Here is a 21,563-nt window from a genome sequence, read left to right as displayed (position 1 = left end):
TGGTTAACCTGAAGAAATCATTTTTGACAATGGGCCACAGTAGACAGGCAAACCTTTCAGGGATATATGCACCAAATGGGGCACAAACCATGTGATGCCCTCACCACGTTACCCTAAGGCTAATGGTCTTGTCAAGCAAATGGTTCGTACAGTCAAAGCACTTATTCTAAAGTGTAGAACAAAGAAACAAGATTTTCATGTTGCCATGCTCCACCTCAGAGCTAGACCTATGGATATGGGCTTACCATCACCAGCAGAGATCATGTTTGATGGACAAGTGAGGACAACTCTGCCAAGACACCATCTGTCCAAATTCTCCGAGATGCAGGAGACACTGCTCGAAAAACAGGGGAGAATGAAGATGCTGCATAACCGACATGCAGGGGCAGAACTACCTCAGATACATGTAGGAAAAAAGGTCAGGGTCATACACTCCACATTGAAAACATGTTTGCCTGCAGAGGTGTCCAGAGTGTGCGGTGAGCCTAGGTCCTATGAGATTACAACATCGAGCGCAACGTTGTTGAGAAGGAACCAAAGCAACTGAGAGAGGTGTGCAGTACTCCAGTTGCTCACGGTGGACTCGAGGGAGCAGGCTCCGACGGTGGAAGGGGGGGGGGGGCGGTGACAGTTCAACAGGATGGCAGCCAACGCATTGACAACATGCCTGCAAATGCAGGACAGCCAAGGGTGAAATCCACATTCCCAGAAAGTTATACCATAACCAGATCTGGAAGAGTTGTCAAACCACCAAAACGATATATGGACTCTTAAGCCTCTATATTTGTAAAGTTCATAATCTCCATACCTGTGTAAATAATTTTGATGTTATCTAATGTTAATGTTATCTAACCTTTAGCATATGAGACTTATCTTTGGAAAGAAGGGGAATATTGTATGAGAGCCTTTAAGAGCTATGTCCCTTTAAGATCTTAGGATGCTAATGAGCTAAGTACCAGGACATAGTCATGTGACTCAAAGCCTGCGTCACTCTGTAACTGTAACACCTAGAGGAAGGTTCTGTAAATAGTTAGCTCTGTACTGTGTATAATAGTTTAGCTGTAAATAAACCTATTTTGAGATCTTCAACCATCTTCCACGCATCCCATCAATGTTGCATCAGACAAAATAAAAATAATTCATCACACATATAAGGCCATAAAACTACGCAAAATATTCAGTTGTTCAATGCATGTTTATCTTCTCCATACAGAAAAAGGCCACTTTCAACAGGAGGCATAGAGTGGAAGAACACAGTAAGACAAAACTTTCACCACTTCAAAGACATGGAAGTCACTGGCTGGGATGCTGTAAACTGCATGAGCAATACGTAAAATGGGGGAGAGGGATGTGCTTCTGGCTTGTATAATTCTAATTGTAAACCTTCTCTGTAAATCGTTTTTACAGGTGTAAAGCCGTGACTGTGTAATGTAATCCAATTAGTTGTAAAGCACTTCAGGACATCTTTAGGAGGTGAAAGGAGCTTTTACCATTTTTGTATATTTACACTAGAGTTTAGCATCGCCAGCCAACCCCATAAGCAAACCTTAGGTCCTTTATGAACTGGAGTGTATCTTTACTTGCCCAGTATCCAGGAAAACAAGAACAATACCTGGGATTCAAACAGTGAGCACAATATACTAGACACCTATTTACCGAAATGTTGTTTCCTACATTGCAACAGTGACTACACTTAAAAAAGTACTTAAGTGGCGGTACAGCACGTTGATACATCTGGTTGTCATAAAAAGCACTATATAAATGCAAGTCTTTCTTTTTGCTTCATGTGGCACAATGTGGTTCTCCTTGACTTTTTCGGTGTCAGCTGTGGCTCATTTGGTAGTACTCTCACCTCTTAGTCAAAAGATTGTAGGTTGTGCACAAATTGGCTGCTACATTTGCTACATTACAACAGTAACTAAACAACAGTGAAAAGTTTACAATTCATTGGCTATAAAGTGCTTTGGGACATCCTGAGGTTGTGAAAATCACTATATTAATGCAAGTCTTTATTGACTATATATCTTTTAGGCCAAGGCTCAGGCTATAATTGAAGAGTCAATAGACTTCACATAGGAAACATAAATGAACAGCATTGCTGGAAAGCAGTATATATTACATTATAAACTACACTATTTTCCTCGATATATCAAAACAATAAAGAGGCTTCCCCGAGCTATCTCTCAAGATACATTAAACCTTGAAAATGGATGTTCACTTTTATACCTCTGCAACCCATGGATTACTTCAAAGTGCAATCAAAGTCAGGTAAACAACTGATATTGAAGGAGAAGGCCCAATTCATGTTCAGTGCACTTCATGTCCTTTTAAAAGAAAATGAATTGAACTGTTATCCAGACCTGATCTCGCTCTTTTTCTACTTCCTCCAGTTGAAACATGATAGTGTTCATCCGATGCTTGTACATTTCGCAGTCTTTAACCAGTGTGGAACATTTCAGCTCCAAATCCTCTTTCTCCTCCAGATACTGAAACAGTTCACAAATCACAACCAGTGACAATTCAGTTCTGAGCAGTAAGGACACATAGATTTTACTTGCTAAAACTTGCGAACACATTATTTGATATGATGTTGTGCTGCAGTCAGACATGATAATTAACATAATCAGGCAAATTTCAATAATTGGGGTAGAAAAAATTTGCTAAGGAACAAAAGCTGACGAGAACAATGCACAGTTGCGACATGGGGTTGTTGGAATTAGCGGAATAGTTCTCTTAATTGCAGCAACGTGAAATGTTATTAGCCACTGAATACAGGTTTCCATGAGGCATAAGAAGTGCAGGCACTATCTGTGCCAATAAAAACTGAACTTGCAGTTGATCTGGACACGCACAGAGTGCTGGTGTCAGTTTTACCATCATCAGTCTTAAGATAACATTTTACAGTGTATATATTGTGTGTCAGTGCTTTATTGTCCAAATCTCTTCAGGCACACTTACCTTATCTCTGAGCTCCTCTGCTTGTCTGTTCTCCTCCTGTAAGTTGAAAATCTTGTTAACAAGGTCTTGCCTGTCTTCCAGAGCCTCCTGTCGATCGTGCTCCAAGATGTCAAGGATTGCCTTTTCAGAGTCAGGTAAACTACGTTTCCCAGCCTACATAATGAAGAGATATAATTGACACAATTAGTTTTGGAATGGGAGAGGTACTGATGCAAAGAGATAAGAACTGTAGGAGAGAAAATGTGATACGTATCCTTTAGGCAAATCCTAGTATAATGTCCCCAACCTTGTAGATTATCTGCAAGCACTTACAGGTGACATATTCTCGGTACAGCAGTTAAATATTTTACATGACCAATGTAAAACTTGAAATTGGTTTATGTGCTACATGCTTATTTGACTGTTCTATGGCAGTATAGACAATGCTTCTTCAATTAGGTCCATTAGTTTTTTTATGTGCCTGTTTTCCCATTTACATTAAGGAATCACTTTAGTGTGATTGTAAAGTCCAAGCAAATATATGAACATACGAATTAGGAGCAGGAGTAGGCCACTTGGCCCCTTGAGCCTGCTCTGCCATTCACCAAGATCATGGCTGATCTGATTATAACCTCGACTCCACAATCCCACATACCTCCGATAACCCCCTTGTATATCAAGAATCTATCTACCTCTGCCTTAAAAATATTTAAAGACTCTGCTTCCACTGCCTTTTGAGGAAGACATTTCCAAAGACTCGTCCCCTGGGAGAGAAATTTTTTTTCCTCATCTCTGTCTTAAATGGGCGACCCCAAATTTTTAAATAGTGACCCCTAGTTCTAGATTCTCCCACAAGGGGAAACATCCTTTCCACATCTACCCTGTCAAGATCCCTCAGGATCTTATATGTTTCAATCAAGTCACCTCTAACTCTTCTAAACTCCAGAGGATGCAAGCCTAGCCTGTCTAACCTTTCCTCAAATGACAACCCGACCATTCTAGGTATTAATCTAGTAAGCCTTCTCTGAACTGCTTAGAACACATTTACATCCTTCCTTAAATAAGGAGACCAATACTGTACACAGTATTCCAGATATGGTCTCACCAATGCCCTGCATAACTGAAACATAACCTCCCTATTTTTGTATTCAATTCCCCTCACAATAAATGATAACATTCAAACTAACTTTTTGCGATTCATGCACTAGGACACCCAGATCTATCTGCATCTCAGAATTTCTCACCATTTAAATAATATGCTTGTCTTTTATTCTTCCTGCCAAAATGGACAATTTCACATTTTCCCACATTATACTCCATTTGCCAGGTTGTTGCCCACTCACTTAACCTATCTATATCCCTTTGTAGCCTCCTTATGTCCTCTTCACAACTTACTTTCTACCTATCTTTGTGTCATCAGCAAATTTAACAACCATACCTTCGGTCCCATCATCCAAGTCATTTATATAAATTGTAAAAAGTTGAGGCCCCAGCACTGATCCCTGTGGCACACCACTTGTTACATCTTGCCAACCAGAAAATGACCCATTTATGCCGACTCTCTGTTTCCTGAAAGCTAGCCAATCTTCTATCCATGAGCTGCGCCATGAGCTTTTATTTTCCGCAATAACCTTTGATGTGGAACTTTATCAAATGTCTTCTGGAAATCTAAGTACAGTACATTCAACGGTTCCCCTTTATCCACAGCACATGTTACTTCTTCAAAGAACTCCAACAAATTGGTTAAAGATAATTTCCCTTTCACAAAATCATGTTGACTCTGCCTGATTACCTTGAATTTTCTAAGTGCCCTGCTATAACATCTTTAATAATAGCTTCTAACATTTTCCCCAAGACAGATGCAAAGCTAACTGGCCTGTAGTTACCTGCTTTCTGTCTCCCTCCCTTCTTGAATAAAGGAGTTACATTTGCTATTTCCCAATCTAATGGAACCTTCCTCAAATCTATTTTGGAAAATTAAAACCGACGCATCAACGATCTTACTAGCCACTATCTTTACCAGACAGATTTTTAATTAGTAATGGGTGATAGACAGATTTTTAATTAGTAATGGGTTGAAGGGTTCTGGAGAACAGGCAGGAAAGTGGAGTTGAGGCTGAGATGAGGTCAGCCATGATCGTATTGAATGGCAGAGCAGGCTCGAGAGGCTCAATTCCCTACTCCTGCTCCTAGTTCTTATGTTCTTTTAGGACCCTAGGATGAAGTCCATCAGGACCCGGGGACTTGTCAGCCCGCAGCTCCAACAATTTGCTCAGTACCACTTCCCTGTTGATTGTAATTTTCTTGAGTTCCTCCCTCACTTCCATTTCCTGATTTACAGCTGTTTCTGGGATGTTACTTGTATCCTCTATAGTGAAGACTGATGCAAAATACCTGTTCAATTCATCTTCTATCTCCTTATTTTCCATTATTAATTCCCCAGAGTCACTTTCTATAAGACCAATGCTCACTTTGTTAACTCTTTTCTTTTTAAAATATCGATAGAAACTCTTACTATCTGTTTTTATATTTCGAGCAAGCTTTTTCTTGTACTCAATTTTTCCCTCCTTATCAATCTTTTAATCATTCTTTGCTGTTTTTTATATTCTGTCCAATCTTCTGACCTGCTACGTATCTTTGTGCAATTATATGTTTTCTCTAAGTTTGATGCTACCTTTAAAGTTTTTAGTTAACTATGGATAGTGGGTCCTCCTCCTGGAATTGTTTTTTCTTGTTGGAATGTATCTATTCTGTATGTTCTGAAATATCCCCTTAAATGTCTGCTACTACATCTCTATTGACCTATCCCTTAACCGAATTTACCAGGTTACTTTAGCTAGCTCTGCTTTCACGCCCTCATAATTGCCCTTATTTAAGTTTAAAGTACTAGTCTTGGACTCATTCTTCTCTCACTCGAAGTGAATGTAAAATTCAATCATATTATGATCGCTGCTACCTAGGGGTGCCTTCACTATGAGGGCATCAATTATCTTATCTCATTGCACAATATCAGGTTTAGTAGAGCCTGCTCTGTGGCTGGCTCCAGAACATGCTATTCCAAGAAACTGTCCCGAAACAAACATCAAATACACATGGACACTTCAATAACAGTACCCTTCTGAGATCATCAATCTGTTCGATTGTACCCACATTAACTGCCTGATGTTCTCAGTCACAGGTTCAAACCTTCCCCAACTCTATGTCACTGAAAACAATCTGGGAAAGGGGTTAATTTTTTTAAAATTTGTTCGTGGGATTTCGGCATCACTGGCTACGCAGCATTTATTGCCCATCCCTAATTGCCCTTGAGAAGGTGGTGGGGAGCTGCCATCTTGAACTGCTGCAGTCCTTGCGGTGTAGATACATCATCAGTGCAGTTAGAGAGTTCCAGAATTTTGACCCTGCGACAGTGAAGGAACGGCAATAACGTTCCTTGTCAGGATAGTTTGTGGCTTGGAGGGTGGTCTTCCCATGCATCTACTCCCCTTGACCTTAGAGGTGGTTTGGAAGGTGCTGTCAAATGAGCCTTGGTGAGTTGCTGCAATGCATCTTGTAGATGGTACACATTGCTGCCACTGTACATCAGTGGTGGAGGGAGTGAACGTTGAAGGTGGTGGAAGGGGTGCCAATCAAGCAGACTGCTTTGTCCTGGATGGTGTTGAAATTTTTGAGTGTTGTTGGAGCTGCATGCATCCAGGCAAGTGGCGAGTATTCCATCACACTCCTGACTTGTGCCTTGTAGATAGTGGACAGGCATTGGGGAGTCAGGAGGTGAGTTACTCGCAGCAGGATTTCTAGCCTCTGACCTGCTGTTACAGCCGGTTACAGTATTTATGTGGCTGGGCCAGTTCAATTTCTGGTAAATGGCAACGCCCAGGACATTGATAGTGGGGGATTCAGCAATGGTAATGCCATTGAACGTCAAAGGGAGATGGTTAGATTCTCTCTTGTTAGAGATGGTCAATGCCTGGCACTTGTGTGGCGTGAGTGTTACTTTCCACTTATCAGCACAATCCTGGATGTTGTTGTCCAGGTCTTGTTGCATCTGGACACAGGCTGCTTCAGTATCTGAGGAGTCACGAATGGTGCTGAACATTGTGCAATCATCAGCGAACATCCCCACTTCTGACCTTATAATGGAGGGATGGTCATTGGTAAAGCAGCTGAAGATAGTTGGGCCTAGGACACTAGCTTGAGGAACTCCTGCAGCGATGTCTTGGAACTCAGATGATTGACCTCCAACAACCATCTTCCTTTGCACAAGGTATGACTCCAACCAGCAGAGAGTTTTCCCCCGACTCCCATTGACTGCAGTTTTGCTAGGGTTCGTTGATGCCATACTCGGTCAAATGCTGCTTTGATGTCAAGGTCAGTCACTCTCATCTCACTTCTGCAGTTCAGCTCTTTTGTCCATGTTTGGACCAAGGCTGTAATGAGGTCAGGAGCTGAGTGGCCCTGGGGGAACCCCAACTGAGTGAGCAGGTTATTGTTGAGCAGGTGCTGCTTGATAGCCCTTTCCATCTCTTTGCTGATGATCGGGAGTAGATGATGGGGCAGTCATTTTGACTTAGCAGTTGGCAGGAAAAAAGACAGAAGCGCAAGGAGAGAACCAACTGTGTAAAAGCCCCGACGACCAATTTTATCTGCAGCACCTGTGGAAGAGTCTGTCACTCTAGAATTAGACACTCCAGGCGCTGCTGCACAACCCACTGACCACCTCCAGGCACTTACCCATTGTCTCTCGAGACAAGGAGGCCAAAGAAAGAAAGAAAGAAGACATATCTGGGCAAATTTCCACATTGTTGGGAAGATGCCAGTGCTGTAACTGTACTGGAACAGCTTGGCTAGGGGCACGTCTAGTTCTGGAGCACAAGTCTTCAGTACTATTGCCAGAATGTCATGGCTCATAGCCTTTGCAGTATCCAGTGCCTTCAGCCATTTCTTAATATTATGTGGAGTGAATTGGATTGGCTGAAGACTGGCATCTGTGATACTGGGGACCTCAGGAGAAGGCTGAGGTGGATCATCCACTCGGCACTTCTGGCTGGGTTTCCCATCGTCATTTCTGGTGCCCAGGTTGAAGCCGGGTGGTCCGTACAGTTTCATTCCTTTTCATGGACTTTGTAGTGGTTTGATACAACTGAGTGGCTTGCTTGGCCATTTCAGAGGGCATTTAAGAGTCAACCACATTTCTGTGGGTCTGGAGTCACATGGAGGCCAGATTAGGTAAGGAAGGCAGATTTCCTTCCCTAAAGCACATTAGTGAACCAGATGGGTTTTTACAACAATTGACAATGCTTTCATGATCACCACTAGACTAGCTTTTTAATTCCAGATTTGTGAACTGAATTCAAATTCCACCATCTGCCTTGGTGGGATTCGATCCCATGACCCCAGAGCATTAGCCGGGGCTCTGCGTTACTAGTCTAGTGACATTACCACTATGCCACCACCTCCCTAAATTGTAATTTTGGCTAATGGTGGAAGGCAGGTGATATCAGATTGAAATATACCTCTCCCAATTTTCGTGTCCATCGACTTACGAAATTCAACAGAGGGGTATAATGGGCAGTCAATCCAATGTCGCCCACTTTACACGATAGCCCAGTTACAATTACCCCCAATGTTGATTATTCCTATATATGAAGAGAAAAAACTGGGCCCACTGCTACTCACAACAAATTACCAAACACTGTCACATCATAATGAATCTTTTCAGTTTTCTTATTCAATTTTGACCTAGTCTAGTAGCAATGCCACAAGAAATTATACAAGCAGGTGCTCTTCTTAATCGCTTTCATATTGCTTTTGTCTTGCCAGTAACAGATAGTTGGCAATAGCCCCAATAATGCTCCAAGTATTATTTATTTTTTATTTATTTATTTAGAGATACAGCACTGAAACAGGCCCTTCGGGCTCCGAGTCTGTGCCGACCATCAACCACCCATAAATTAAATACATTAAATTAATCCTTGTCATGAAATAATCGTGGTATTGTGCTAACGTAGTCTGCTCAGTTATTATAGTCATTACTGGCCTCTAGATGATCATAATAGGTCAACCATAGAAGTGTCCCAAAGGCAATGGGACACTCTAGGCCAGCATAAGACCATAAAATCCATCCTATGGCTGTTGATATTGTTCCCTTTGTGCAAAGTTGAAGCTGCATTGCAAAACCTGGAGCAGTTTCAAAGCTGTACTCACATGATATGGTTCATGTGGCAGTTGTAAACAGCTCAAGGTTTTCTCTCATGGTTTATGATGTCATCTGAACCTCACAGTGACATTATTGGCTTCTAATTACTCCCAGGTATCCATTATTCTTCATAGAACTCACTGCTTGATGGCCATGGCTTGTTATTAGTCCCAGGTTATCCATTAGTCTATTAAATATTTTTGAGAGTCAGAATGATACATTGTACTAGTAAAGCTCTGCTGCTGTGGGCAAGACGGTGGAACTTAGATGGAAATTGATGATAAAACATGTTCTCAAATATTTCATCTTAACCTTCTAAAATATGTAGTTACCAGATTACCATGATTGAAGAATATTAAACACAGGCAAATAATTCCATATAAATGAACATAAATCTACGTTGATTCGAGAAATATCCAGAAATATCATCTTGTAAATCCAAATCTCAGAGGTTTTCGACAGGTTTTCAAGCTTTTACACAAAACCCATAGTCTTTCAGAAGGGTTATCATACATGTGTCACCACATTTTACATTGAGCAAGAGGGTAGAAAACGGATTGGAACATGGGCACCACTGAGCTTTCATCAACTCAGAATATCTTATTTTAGCAGTGACATGCTCAACACCCAGTGTCAGCTGTGGCTCAACGGTCGCACAGTTGCCTCTCACTCAGGAGTTGTGAATTTAAAATTATTTGGTCATTATCACATCGCCATTTGTGGGAGTTTGCTCTGTACAAATTGGCTACTGTGTTTCCTGCATCACAACAGAGACTATCCTTTAAAAGTACTTCATTAGCTATAAAGAGCTTTGGGAAGTTTTGAGGTTGTGAAAGGTGCTATAGAAATGCAAGTCTTTCCTCTTTCATTGCTGTTATTAGTAGGTAGGTAGTGGTGCAACCTCTGGACTCTGGAGGTTGATCTTTCTTTGAGAATGTTGCTTTTCACTGTGCTTGCTTTTCACTATGTTTGCCATAATTCAGCACTTGAGCTAACAAAATGTATTTCGAGTCATGCATATTTAAAGCAGAGGGTGTTCCACCGAATTGTCAATGAATTTTCAATGCCCTGAAGGAAGATATCTATACACTGCCAGAGTTGTCTGACTGACCCCTTGCAATGCAGTTTTATGTTTGTTAGTGGCAGCCCAGTTATGATTTTAATTGAACTCCCTCTGATGTAATGTCCTGATGTTCCAGTCCAGTGACTTCATGAATTGGGAGCACTGTTCATGATGTCATTGGAGCAGAACTTGATGTTGACACTTTTGGGGAGGTCTATGGACAAAGGCAAAGCCAAAATCAAAAGTTATACATGTATTAAAGTGACCTCATAAACAAAGGAGTAGTTCGCAATATTGTCAAGGTTTCCTCAATGATGATTACAGAATGTGCTAGATTCATTTTCGAGATGGGATTTCTTCAGATGATGCACAACTAATGAACAAACATTACGAGCCATTTGGTTTGGTGTTTACATTAAGTAGACTGATTATTAAATTCTCTTCAGTTATAAAGCACTATTGAACTGATGTGACATCACGGGATATGACCATAACATAACAAAATAATGTTAAAATTCTGTTATCATCACCTCACGACAATAACTGATCTTTGCTGTTGTGTGCTTTATCTCCAGAACTGTGACAACACCCGTTTTGAACATTCCTTTGATCAATTTGGGTAATTATGAATGATAAATCACAGATTGCAGGGGCAAGTAGTTTCTTAACCATTGGAAATCCCTAATCCACGTCCACCTTGTTAATTACTATCAATTAGTTTTTCGATTTTGTGCGAATCATTTGCCACGACAGATTTTAGGTGATATTCTGAAAGACACTCAAAACCATAACAGCTGGACAATAGCTATGGGTTTACACAAAGGGTGACAGTTTTTTTTCAAAAAAGATAAAGAACTTTTATGAAGTGACATACCCAGCAAATGAATAGTGAAGAACGTATATTGAGTATGTCGTTGGAACAGCCTTAATGGGCGGATTGGTGCTATTTTAACACTGTAAGTTTACACTGGTGTTTAAATAACTCAATCATAAAGTCCAGGTTGTCATCTCACCAATAGTTCATTTTAAGACTTCATTAGAAGTAACTGCAATCATCAATCACATCTTTGTTCTGTTCTGTCCTATCCTTTTTAGAATAGTTTTAGTTTAGTTTAGTTTAGCGATACAGCACTGAAACAGGCCCTTCGGCCCACCGAGTCTGTGCCGAGTCAACCACCCTTTTATACTAATCCTACACTAATTCCACATTCCTACCACATCCCTACCTGTCCCTATATTTCCCTACCACCTACCTATACTAGGGGCAATTTATAATGGCCAATTTACCTATCAACCTGCAAGTCTTTGGCATGTGGGAGGAAACCGGAGCACCCGGATAAAACCCACGCAGACACAGGGAGAACTTGCAAACTCCACACAGGCAGTACCCAGAATTGAACCCGGGTCGCTGGAGCTGTGAGGCTGCGGTGCGAGCCACTGCGCCACTGTGCCGCCCCAAATGTTTAACAAAATAATCTTAAATGCTAACCATAATTTTAATGATGTTAACCACTTGATTTTGAAAAGAGATCCCGATGGTGAGACCTTTTTTTGATCCAGTTCTGGTTAAGACTTCACAAGAATCTGCAACAGCCCAGAAGAAAAACACTAAGTGCACGGTGATCTGAAATGATAAAACAAGCCTACCGTTCCTGTGGCTGATTTTGATGTTCTGTACACATAATAAAAATCAGGACATTAGATATTGAGGAGAAATTACTGGGTGGGCGGTTATTGAGGTAGGTGGGATTACTGATGAAACATCGCAAAACACAAAGTGTAAAACCTTAATTACGAAGGTTTACCGGACTATCTGGCTGAGATACTTGACAGACTCCAATGAATATAATCTTTATTCAATGAACATAATCTAATCAGAGAATGCCACCAACTGAGCTACGGCTGACAGAGTCAACCACAGAAGGTCAAAGTTAGAGGACTAAAAGGCAGAGGCTGGGAGAGGTTGTGGAAGTCATTTTGGGTAAGACCATTGAAGGAATCTGTAACAGGGACAAGGATTTTGAATTCAGTACATTGGTGGATAAGGAATCTGGCAGTAGGATGAAGGGGCAAGTACGACAGGAGGCAAAAGACAAACTGCTGATCTAGTTGAAATTTGTGTTGGATGGAGCTTGGGAGGCTGGCGAGGAGAAATTGAAGGAGTCGAGTCTTGAGGTAGAAAGAGTATGAATAAAGCACTTATATACTAATAGCATATCAGCAGAGAGTGTCATCTCATCTTTGGCCTCCTTGTCTCGAGAGACAATGGGTAAGCGCCTGGAGGTGATCAGTGGTTTGTGAAGCAGCGCCTGGAGTGACTATAAAGGCCAATTCTAGAGTGACAGACTCTTCCACAGGGGCTGCAGATAAAATTGGTTAATAAAAGCAAAATACTGCGGATGCTGGAAATCTGAAATAAAAACAAGAAATGCTGGAATCACTCAACAGGTCTGGCAGCATCTGTGAAAAGAGAAGCAGAGTTAACGTTTCGGGTCAGTGACCCTTCATCGGAACTTTTATTTCAGATAAAATTGTTTGCCGGGGCTGTTACACAGTTGGCTCTCCCCTTGCGCTTCTGTCTTTTTTCCTGCCAAATGCTAAGTCTCTTCGACTCGCCACGCTTTAGCCCCACCTTTATGGCTGCCCGCCAGCTCTAGCCATCGCTGGCAACTGACTCCCACGACTTGTGATCAATGTCACAGGACTTCATGTCGCATTTGCAGACGTCTTTAAAGCGAAGACAATGACAGCCGGTGGGTCTGATACCAGTGACGAGCTTGCTGTACAATGTGTCCTTGGGGATCCTGCCATCTTCCATGCGGCTCACATGGCCAAGCCATCTCAGGCGCCGCTGACTCAGTAGGGTGTATATGCTGGGGATGTTGGCCGCCTTGAGGACTTCTGTGTTGGAGATCCGGTCCTGCCACCTGATGCCAAGGATTCTCCGGAGGCAGCGAAGATGGAATGAATTGAGACGTCGCTCTTGGCTGATGTACGTTGTCCAGGCCTCGCTGCCATAGAGCAAGGTACTGAGGACACAGGCTTGATACACTCAGACTTTTGTGTTCTGTGTCAGTGCACCATTTTCCCACACTCTCTTGGCCAGTCTGGACATAGCAGAGGAAGCCTTTCCCATGCGCTTGTTGAATTCTGCATCGAGAGACGGGTTACTGGTGATAGTTGAGCCTAGGTAGGTGAACTCTTGAACCACTTCCAGAGCGTGGTCACCAATATTTATGGATGGAGCATTTCTGATGTCCTGCCCCATGATGTTCGTTTTCTTGAGGCTGATGGTTAGGCCAAATTCATTGCAGGCAGCCGCAAACCTGTCAATGAGACTCTGCAGGCACTCTTCAGTGTGAGATGTTAAAGCAGCATTGTCAGCAAAGAGGAGTTCCCTGATGAGGACTTTCCGTACTTTGGTCTTCGCTCTTAGACGGGCAAAGTTGAACAACCTGCCACCTGATCTTGTGTGGAGGAAAATTTCTTCTTCTGAAGACTTGAACACATGTGAGAGCAGCAGGGACAAGAAGATCCCAAACAGTGTAGGTGCGAGAACACAGCCCTGTTTCACGCCACTCAGGATAGGAAAGGGGTCTGATGAGGCGCCGCTGTGCTGAATATTGTCATGGAATGAGGTGATGATACTTGGTGGGCATCCAATCTTTTCTAGTAGTCTGAAGAGACCACGTCTGCTGACGAGGTCAAAGGCTTTGGTGAGATCAATGAAAACAACGTAGAGGGGCATCTGTTGTTCACGGCATTTCTCCTGTAGCTGGCGAAGGGAGAACAGCATGTCAATGGTCGATCTCTCTGCTCGAAAGCCACATTGTGCCTCAGGGTAGACACGCTCAGCCAACTTCTGGAGCCTGTTTAAAGTGACTCGAGCGAAGACTTTCCCCACTATGCTGAGCAGGGAGATTCCACGGTAGCTGTTGCAGTCACCGCAGTCAACCTTGTTCTTATAGAGGGTGATGATATTGGTATCGCGCATGTCCTGTGGTACTGCTCTCTCGTCCCAGCACAGGCAAAGCAGTTCGTAGAGTGCTGGAAGTATAGCAGGCTTGGCACTCTTGATGATTTCAGGGGTAATGCTGTCCTTCCCAGGGGCTTTTCCGCTGGCTAGAGAATCAATGGCATCACTGAGTTCCGATTTTGTTGGCTGAACGTCCAGCTCATCCATGACTGGCAGAGACTGGGCTGCATTGAGGGCGGTCTCAGTGACAATATTTTCCCTGGAGTACAGTTCTAGGTAGTGTTCCACCCAGCGGTCTATTTGCTTGCGTTGGTCAGTGATTGTGTCACCTGATTTAGATTTGAGGGGGGCGATCTTCTTGATGGTTGGCCCAAAAGCTCTCTTAATGTCATCATACATTCCTCTGATATTTCCAGTGTCAGAGGCCAGCTGAATATGACTGCATAGGTGTTGCCAGTAGTCATTTGCGCAGCGCCTGGCTGTTCTTTGTGCAGTGCTTCTGGTTGCTTTAAGTGCTACGGATGTTAACTCGCTGGGGGCTTTCTTGTAGTTCAGCAGTGCAATGCGCTTAGCGGCTATGACAGGTTCCAGCTCTTCAATGTAAGATTGAAACCAGTCTGCATTCCGCTTCACACGTTTGCCATAGGTGGTCATTGCTGAGTCATAGATTGCGTCTCTGATGTGGGCCCACTTGGTCTCTGCCTCCCCTGTGGGAGTGTTTTGAAGGGCTTTTTCAAGTAACAGCTGTGGATGAGAAATTCTGTTCGTGTTGATGTGCGGGCGGCCCTTCTGCTTGGAGTGATGTAGCTTCTTTGGTTTGAGGCTAACCTTGCTGCATACCAGGGAGTGGTCGGTGTCGCAATCCGCACTGTGGAAGCTGCGTGTGATTTGAACGCTTCTTAAAGAGGCTCGCCTTGTGACCATGAGGTCCAGCTGGTGCCAGTGAATCTTGGGTGCCTCCAAGAAACCTGGTGACAGGGTTTAGTGTGAAAGAACGAGTTGGTGATGCAGAGGTTATGATAGGTACACAACTCAAGCAGTCTCTGTCCATTCTCATTCATCCTACCAATGCCATAGCGCCCAAGGCAGGAGGGCCATGAGTCATGGTCGGCCCCAACCCTGGCATTAAAGTCCCCCAGCAGAAACAGGTGTTCAGTGTTGGGGATGCTGCTAATGATATTACAGAGTTCCTCGTAGAACTGGTCTTTAGCTTCAGGTGGGGAGCAGAGTGTCGGAGCATAGATGCTGAGTAGGTGCACTGGACCAGAGGCAGTGAGCAGTTGGATGAACAGTATGCGTTCTGAGCCATTTGAGGGTGGCTCTATCATGCTGAGCAAAGAGTTTCTGATGGCGAAGCCCACTCCATACTGTCTTGGTTCTTCAGGATCCCTGCCCTGCCAGAAGAAGGTATAGTCTTGCTCTCTTAGAGATCTGCTCGCAGGGAGGTGTGTCTCCTGAAGTGCTGCAATGTCCACATTGAGTCTACTGAGCTCGTTGTTAATGATGGCGGTCTTCCAAGAATCGTTGATTTGTGTAAGGTCTTCCGACAGGCCAGGACACATAGTTCTGACGTTCCAGCTTGCAAAACGAAGGGCTGGTACCTTCTTTCCTTTTTTGGTTGTGCTGTTTGGTGTGGTGTTACAGTCCACTTGTCGGGCAATGACCCTGAGCTCCAAGCACCCATTGAAGCAGGTGGACTGTGTAAGGACAGAATCTTACTGACTGGGGGCTGCCCGGTTTGAGGCGGGTGGTAGCTGTCCAGTGAGATGTGATGACCTCTCCCACCGACAAAGGCAACCCGTGGCGCCCAATCTCTACACCAATTGAGCTGGACTTATAACCCGTAACTGCTGCCTTCCGTGTTGTTTTGGTCGCTGTGAGGCGACTATGGAGTGACCTCTCCATGGCGCATGCCTGGGCAGAGGTATGGAGGTTGTGAATTGCCCAAGCGTCAAAACCCCCCTCACGGCCTTCCTGGTGGGGTCCAAAGGAGTGCAGAGCACGACGTTTGGCACCGGTATGGCTGCAGGAACTGCCGGAAACATGCCAAAGGTGACACATGACCGCCTTCGGGGTTCCGCTCCGGATTTTTTGTTAGGGTTTACTCCCTTAGCCTTGGTTCCTCCCGAGACACCCACAAGGCAGTGGGGTTGTTAGGGCCCCTACACAGGGGTAGGTGGATGCCGGTGGGAGGAGGTGGGGGGAAGGGGGAGCGGGGGGAGGGGTGGTGGAGGGGGTGCAGGGAGGAGCTGGGAAGGGGGCTGCAGGGGGTAGGGGAGAGTGGTGCAGGGGAAGGGGGTGCGAGGGGAAGATGGTGCGAGGGGGAAGCTGGGAAGGGGGTGCGAGGGAGGTGGGGGGGGAGGGGGGGTGGGGGGAAGGGGGTGCGAGGGGGGTGAGCTGGGAGCGGGGAGGGGGAGCAGGTAATAAAACATTTCATCAGCGTCCACCATTGTCCCTTTTACAATGTTGTACTGCTACTGGGATCGGGATCCGGGAGCTGAGCCGGAGTTGTGGGGAAAGTTTATGTGGAAACAGCGCAGAGTCGCCGAGTGAGCGGGAGCCTATGCCGGAACCATGTGGCTGCTCTTCTTCCTGATCGCCGCCGTGGACGGGCTCCCCGAACACAGCCATGTGGCCTTCCTGTCCAGTTGGCCAAGCTTGGTCCACTGGCAGGGTCTTCATCAGCATTCCTTTCCCGGATTGCCAGCCGTTCACCCTCTCTCTGCGGTGAATTCCTCTCCCAGCCTTACGCGTCCACCGCCCTGGAAGCCGCCATCTCCAGATGTAACATGTAACAACTGTATGAATTTCTGTACACATAGTGATTTGTTGTCGTCACTGACATGTCACCCTTGTTGGATTAAATTGAATCCTGAATCCAGAAAAGCTACAATTGGCACCCCAGATATGGAACTCTGGTAGTGTAGTAGTTATTGGTGGTAATCTCGAAACATAGACACATAGAAAATAGCAGGAGTAGGCCATTCGGCCCTTCGGGCCTGCTCCGCCATTCAAAAAAGATCATGGTTGATCATCTAATTCAGTACCCTGTTCCTGCTTTCTCTCCATATCCCTTGATCCCTTTGGCATTAAGAAATATATCTATCGCCTTCTTGAATATATTTAATGACTTGACCTCCACTGCATTCTGCGGTAGAGAATTCCATAGGTTCACTACCCTCTGAATGAAGAAATTTCTCCTCATCTCAGTTCTAAATGGCATACCCCATATCCTGAGATTGTGACCCCTGCTTCTGGACTCCCCAGCCATCGGGAACATCCTCCCTGCATCTAGCCGGTCTAGTCCTGTTAGAATTTTATAGGTTTCTATGAGATCCCCTCTCACTCTTCTAAACTCTCGTGAATATAGGCCTAGTCGACCCAATCTCTCCTCATACATCAATCCTGCCATCCCAGGAATCAGCCTAGTAAATCTTCTTTGCACTCCCACCATAGCAAGAACATCCTTCCTCAGATAAGGAGACCAAAACTGCACACAATACTCCAGATGTGGTCTCACCAAGGCCTTGTATAACTGCAGTAAGACATCGTTGCTCCTGTACTCAAATCCTCTTGCAATGAAGGCCAACATATCTTTCAACTTCCTAACTGCTTGCTGCGCCTGAATGCTTGCTTTCAGCGACTGGTGTACAAGGACACCCAGGTCTCGCGGCACCTCCCCCTTTCCCAATCTAGCACCATTCAGATAATAATCTGTCTTTCTGTTTTTACAACCAAAGTGGATGACTTCACATTTATCCACGTTATACTGCATCTGCCATGCATTTGCCAACTCACCCAACTTGTCCAAATCACATTGGAGCCTCTTTGCATCCTCCTCACAGCTCACAGTCCCACCCAGCTTTGTGTCATCTGCAAACTTGGAAATGTTACATTTCGTTCCCTCAACCAAGTCATTAATATCCATTGCGAATAGCTGGGATCCAAACACTGATCCTGCAGTACCCCACTAGTCATGCCTGCCCACCCGGAAAAAGACCCGTTTATTCCTACTCTCTGTTCCCTGTCTGTCAACCAATTCTCAATCCATGCCAGTATATTACCCCCATTCCCATATGCTTTAATTTTGCACATTAACCTCTTCTGTGAGACCTTATCAAAAGCCTTCTGAAAATCCAAATACACCACATCCACTGGTTCTCCCTTATCTATTCTACTAGTTATATCCTCAAAAAACTCCAGTAGATTTGTTAAGCATGACTTCCCTTTCGTAAACCCGTGCTGACTTTGTCCAATCCCGTTTATGCTTTCCAGCTGTTCTACTATCACATCCTTTATAATAGACTCTAGCATTTTCCCCAATACTGATGTAAGGCTAACTGGTCTGTAATTCCCTGTGTTTTCTCTCTCTCCTTTTTTAAATAGTGGGGTTACATTTGACACCCTCCAATCTGTAGGAACTGCTCCAGAGTCCATAGAATTTTGGAAGATGACCACCAATGCATCCATCATTTCCAGGGCCACTTCCTTTAGTACTCTAGGATGTAGATTATCAGGCCCTGGGGATTTGTCAGCCTTCAACCTGATTAATTTCCCTGGCACAATTTTTTTAACTAATACTGATTTCCTTCAGTTCCTCTCTCTCATTCGACCCTTGGTTCCCTAACATTTCTGGGAGGTTATTTGTGTCCTCCTTTGTGAAGACAGAACCAAAGTATGTATTTAATAGTTCTGCCATTTCTTTATTCCCCATTATAATTTCCCCCATTTCTGACTGTAAAGGACCTACATTTGTCTTCACTAATCTTTTTCTCTTCATAGAAGCTTTTACAGTCAGTTTTTATGTTCCCCACAAGTTTGCTCACATACTCTATTTTCCCCCGTTTAATCAACCGCTTTGTCCTCCTTTGCTGAATTCTATACTGCTCCCAATCCTCAGACTTGCTGTTTTTTCTGGCAATTTTATATGCCTCCTCTTTGGATCGAATACTATCCCTAATTTCTTTTGTAAGCCGCGGTTGAGCCACCTTTCCGGTTTAATTTTTGCGCCAGACAGGAATGAATAATTGTTGTAATTCATGCATCTCATGTAACTCATAATCGAGCAACCCAGAAGTCATAAATACAAATTCTGCCACAGTCCATTGTAAAATTGAATTAAATAAATATGGTAACTTGTGGGCTGATGAATTGTAGTAAAAATCTAACTTATATTTATTGAACCTTAGGGAAAGGAACCTGTTGACCTTATCCAATCTGGCATCCACATCATTCCAGCCCACCAGCTCTTACTGCCTGCCAAGCCATTGTGCATACAATTACCAGGAAGGACCACCACTGCCCTTTACTAGGAAAGTGTGGCTTTGCCAGTTCTGCCAATATCCCAGCAAGTGAAAGCAGGAGTACTTCTGCCACCAAACCAAATTTCATATGAAAATGACTATGATGGAGCCCAGGACTCAATTCTTTTCATTGGTCCTCCGACAGGGGCTGAAGGAACAGGTGTGCCCGAAGTGCTGTTTTCTTGGAGTCAGTATAAGGATGCTTTAAAATAACCAATCTGAGTAAGTATGCAAAGAACAACAACTTGCATTTCTATAGTGCTCATCATTTTCAAGAAGATACCTCAGAGTAGTTAACCATAGCAGACAAAGGACTTTATATTGTTTTGATTGCAAATCTGTCTTGATATTGATTCTGATTCAAGCCAGACAACCACACATTCATTGTTAATGAGATGCCTGACTGGTGTGGATCATTCAATATTTGTGTGATGTTTTGCTGGTGTGGATCATTTAATGCTAATGAACTGTGTTAATAGGCATGAATCATTCATTCAAACACAAAAGCAAAATACTGTGGATGCTGGAAATCTGAAACTAAAACGGAAAATGTTGGAAATACTCAGTAGGTCAGGCAGCATCTGTGGAGAGAAAAACAGTTAATGTTTCAGGTCCGTGTGACCTTTCATCATTCATTGTTAGTGGGCTATGAATGATGCGATTGCTGTGAATCGTTCAATGAGGTGCTTGACTAATTTGGATAATTCTGTTAGTTTGGTATGTGAATGGTGTAAATCATTCAGTGCGTAGTGAAGTGTTTGATGTTGGGGTGGGGCGGGGGGCAGTGAGCTATTCATATTAGTGAGGTGTTTGCCTGGTGAGCATCATTTTATATTCGTGTCGTGCAAGGTTAGACCATTCAGTGTTTAGTTTAGATGATCATTCAATGTTGAATAAGTTGTTTGGTTTAAATAAATCAATATTAGCGAGTGCTTCTGGCAGGCATCATCGAATGTCTACCTCAGCAAGCAGCCTCTCTGTGTGTGAATGAAGGGGGAGGGAGGAGGAGGGAGGAGGACAGAGGGGGAGAGAGAGGGAGAGATCCCTCCATTCACACAAAACCCCCTTGCAGAGTTTTCCTGGCACACATAACCCCTTTGGGCACTCAGTATAGCAGCAATGGCCGCTGTAACCCCCATTTCCCATATGCCACTATGATTAGGTTACCTTCCCTTTCACAGCACCAAGACAAGAGGCCTCAGTGTCACCAGTTTTTCCAGGTTGCGACACTGAAGGCACGTGATTGCCGCACATGATCCACAAAATTGTGGGACATTCGATGAATCGCAGTCAATTAGATTCAAATTTATTTAAAAGAGCATTCCAGGCATTTACATTACGATGCCATTGCATTGGGCCGTCAGTACTGCCACGGTACTTCCCCGCCTCTGACAAAATTGGCATACTGCGTTACGGTGCTGGGTTTTGTGGAGGATAGCTCCACAGAGATTCTCTGTCCCCCAACGCTACTGAACCTGCCTCAGACAAGAGAATAAAATGCAGCCCAGCAAGTTAGTAATCAAAGCTGTTCCATTGTGGAGAAACAAAGAGCAGAGACTTTGAAGGGTGGTGGAGCAGGGTGGGCAGGGATAAAGAGAGACATCACAGGTCACCCTTACACCATCTGGTGGCTGACATAATGGCTGTAGTGGCAAACATTTAGGGGCCTAACCCTTGCCTACCCCTTCTCTTTGCCCAGGATGGGTTGTGATGAAGGGAGCTGAGAGGATACCTGAAATTTTAAAAAATGTGTTCCCTGTAAAATGCACCCTTCAATCTAAGTAGCTCTTTCTTTAATGTAACACATTACTCAGTACATAAAAGCTTGTAGCCAATGCTACCAATAGTTCTGTTTTGGGCAGGCAGCAGGAAATCATTTAAGTTGATGTTGTTGTCATTGTAGCCGCAATTAGTAGAGGTCCTGACATTGTTTGAAACAATCTGAACAGCATCCTGTGAATGGAAATGAGTGCTTTCAATATGTGAAACATGACAGACTCTGCAAGATGCTGACAAGAGCAAGTTGGCAGCAGGTGGAAGCATTTCATGGAACAACTGGCAGACACTCAAAGTAGGATACAAATGGCT

General features: G+C 43.9%; 1 protein-coding gene across 6 annotated transcripts in view; it reads right to left on the bottom strand.

The window, feature by feature from the left end:
* Window positions 1-21,563, bottom strand: part of card11 (caspase recruitment domain family, member 11) — a 250,123-nt gene that overhangs the window by 102,408 nt on the left and 126,152 nt on the right. For all 6 annotated transcript variants that reach the window (XM_068055824.1, XM_068055819.1, XM_068055821.1 and 3 more), the window contains 2 exons: window positions 2,959-3,111; window positions 2,361-2,486 (listed from right to left, as the gene is read on the bottom strand). In XM_068055824.1, coding sequence (XP_067911925.1) covers window positions 2,361-2,486; window positions 2,959-3,111 — 279 coding nt within the window. The remainder of the gene's footprint in view (window positions 1-2,360; window positions 2,487-2,958; window positions 3,112-21,563) is intronic.

Source organism: Heterodontus francisci, chromosome 24 (genome assembly GCF_036365525.1).
Source record: "Heterodontus francisci isolate sHetFra1 chromosome 24, sHetFra1.hap1, whole genome shotgun sequence".
In the NCBI taxonomy this organism is placed as follows: domain Eukaryota; kingdom Metazoa; phylum Chordata; class Chondrichthyes; order Heterodontiformes; family Heterodontidae; genus Heterodontus; species Heterodontus francisci.
This window is presented reverse-complemented; position numbering and strand designations above follow the sequence as displayed.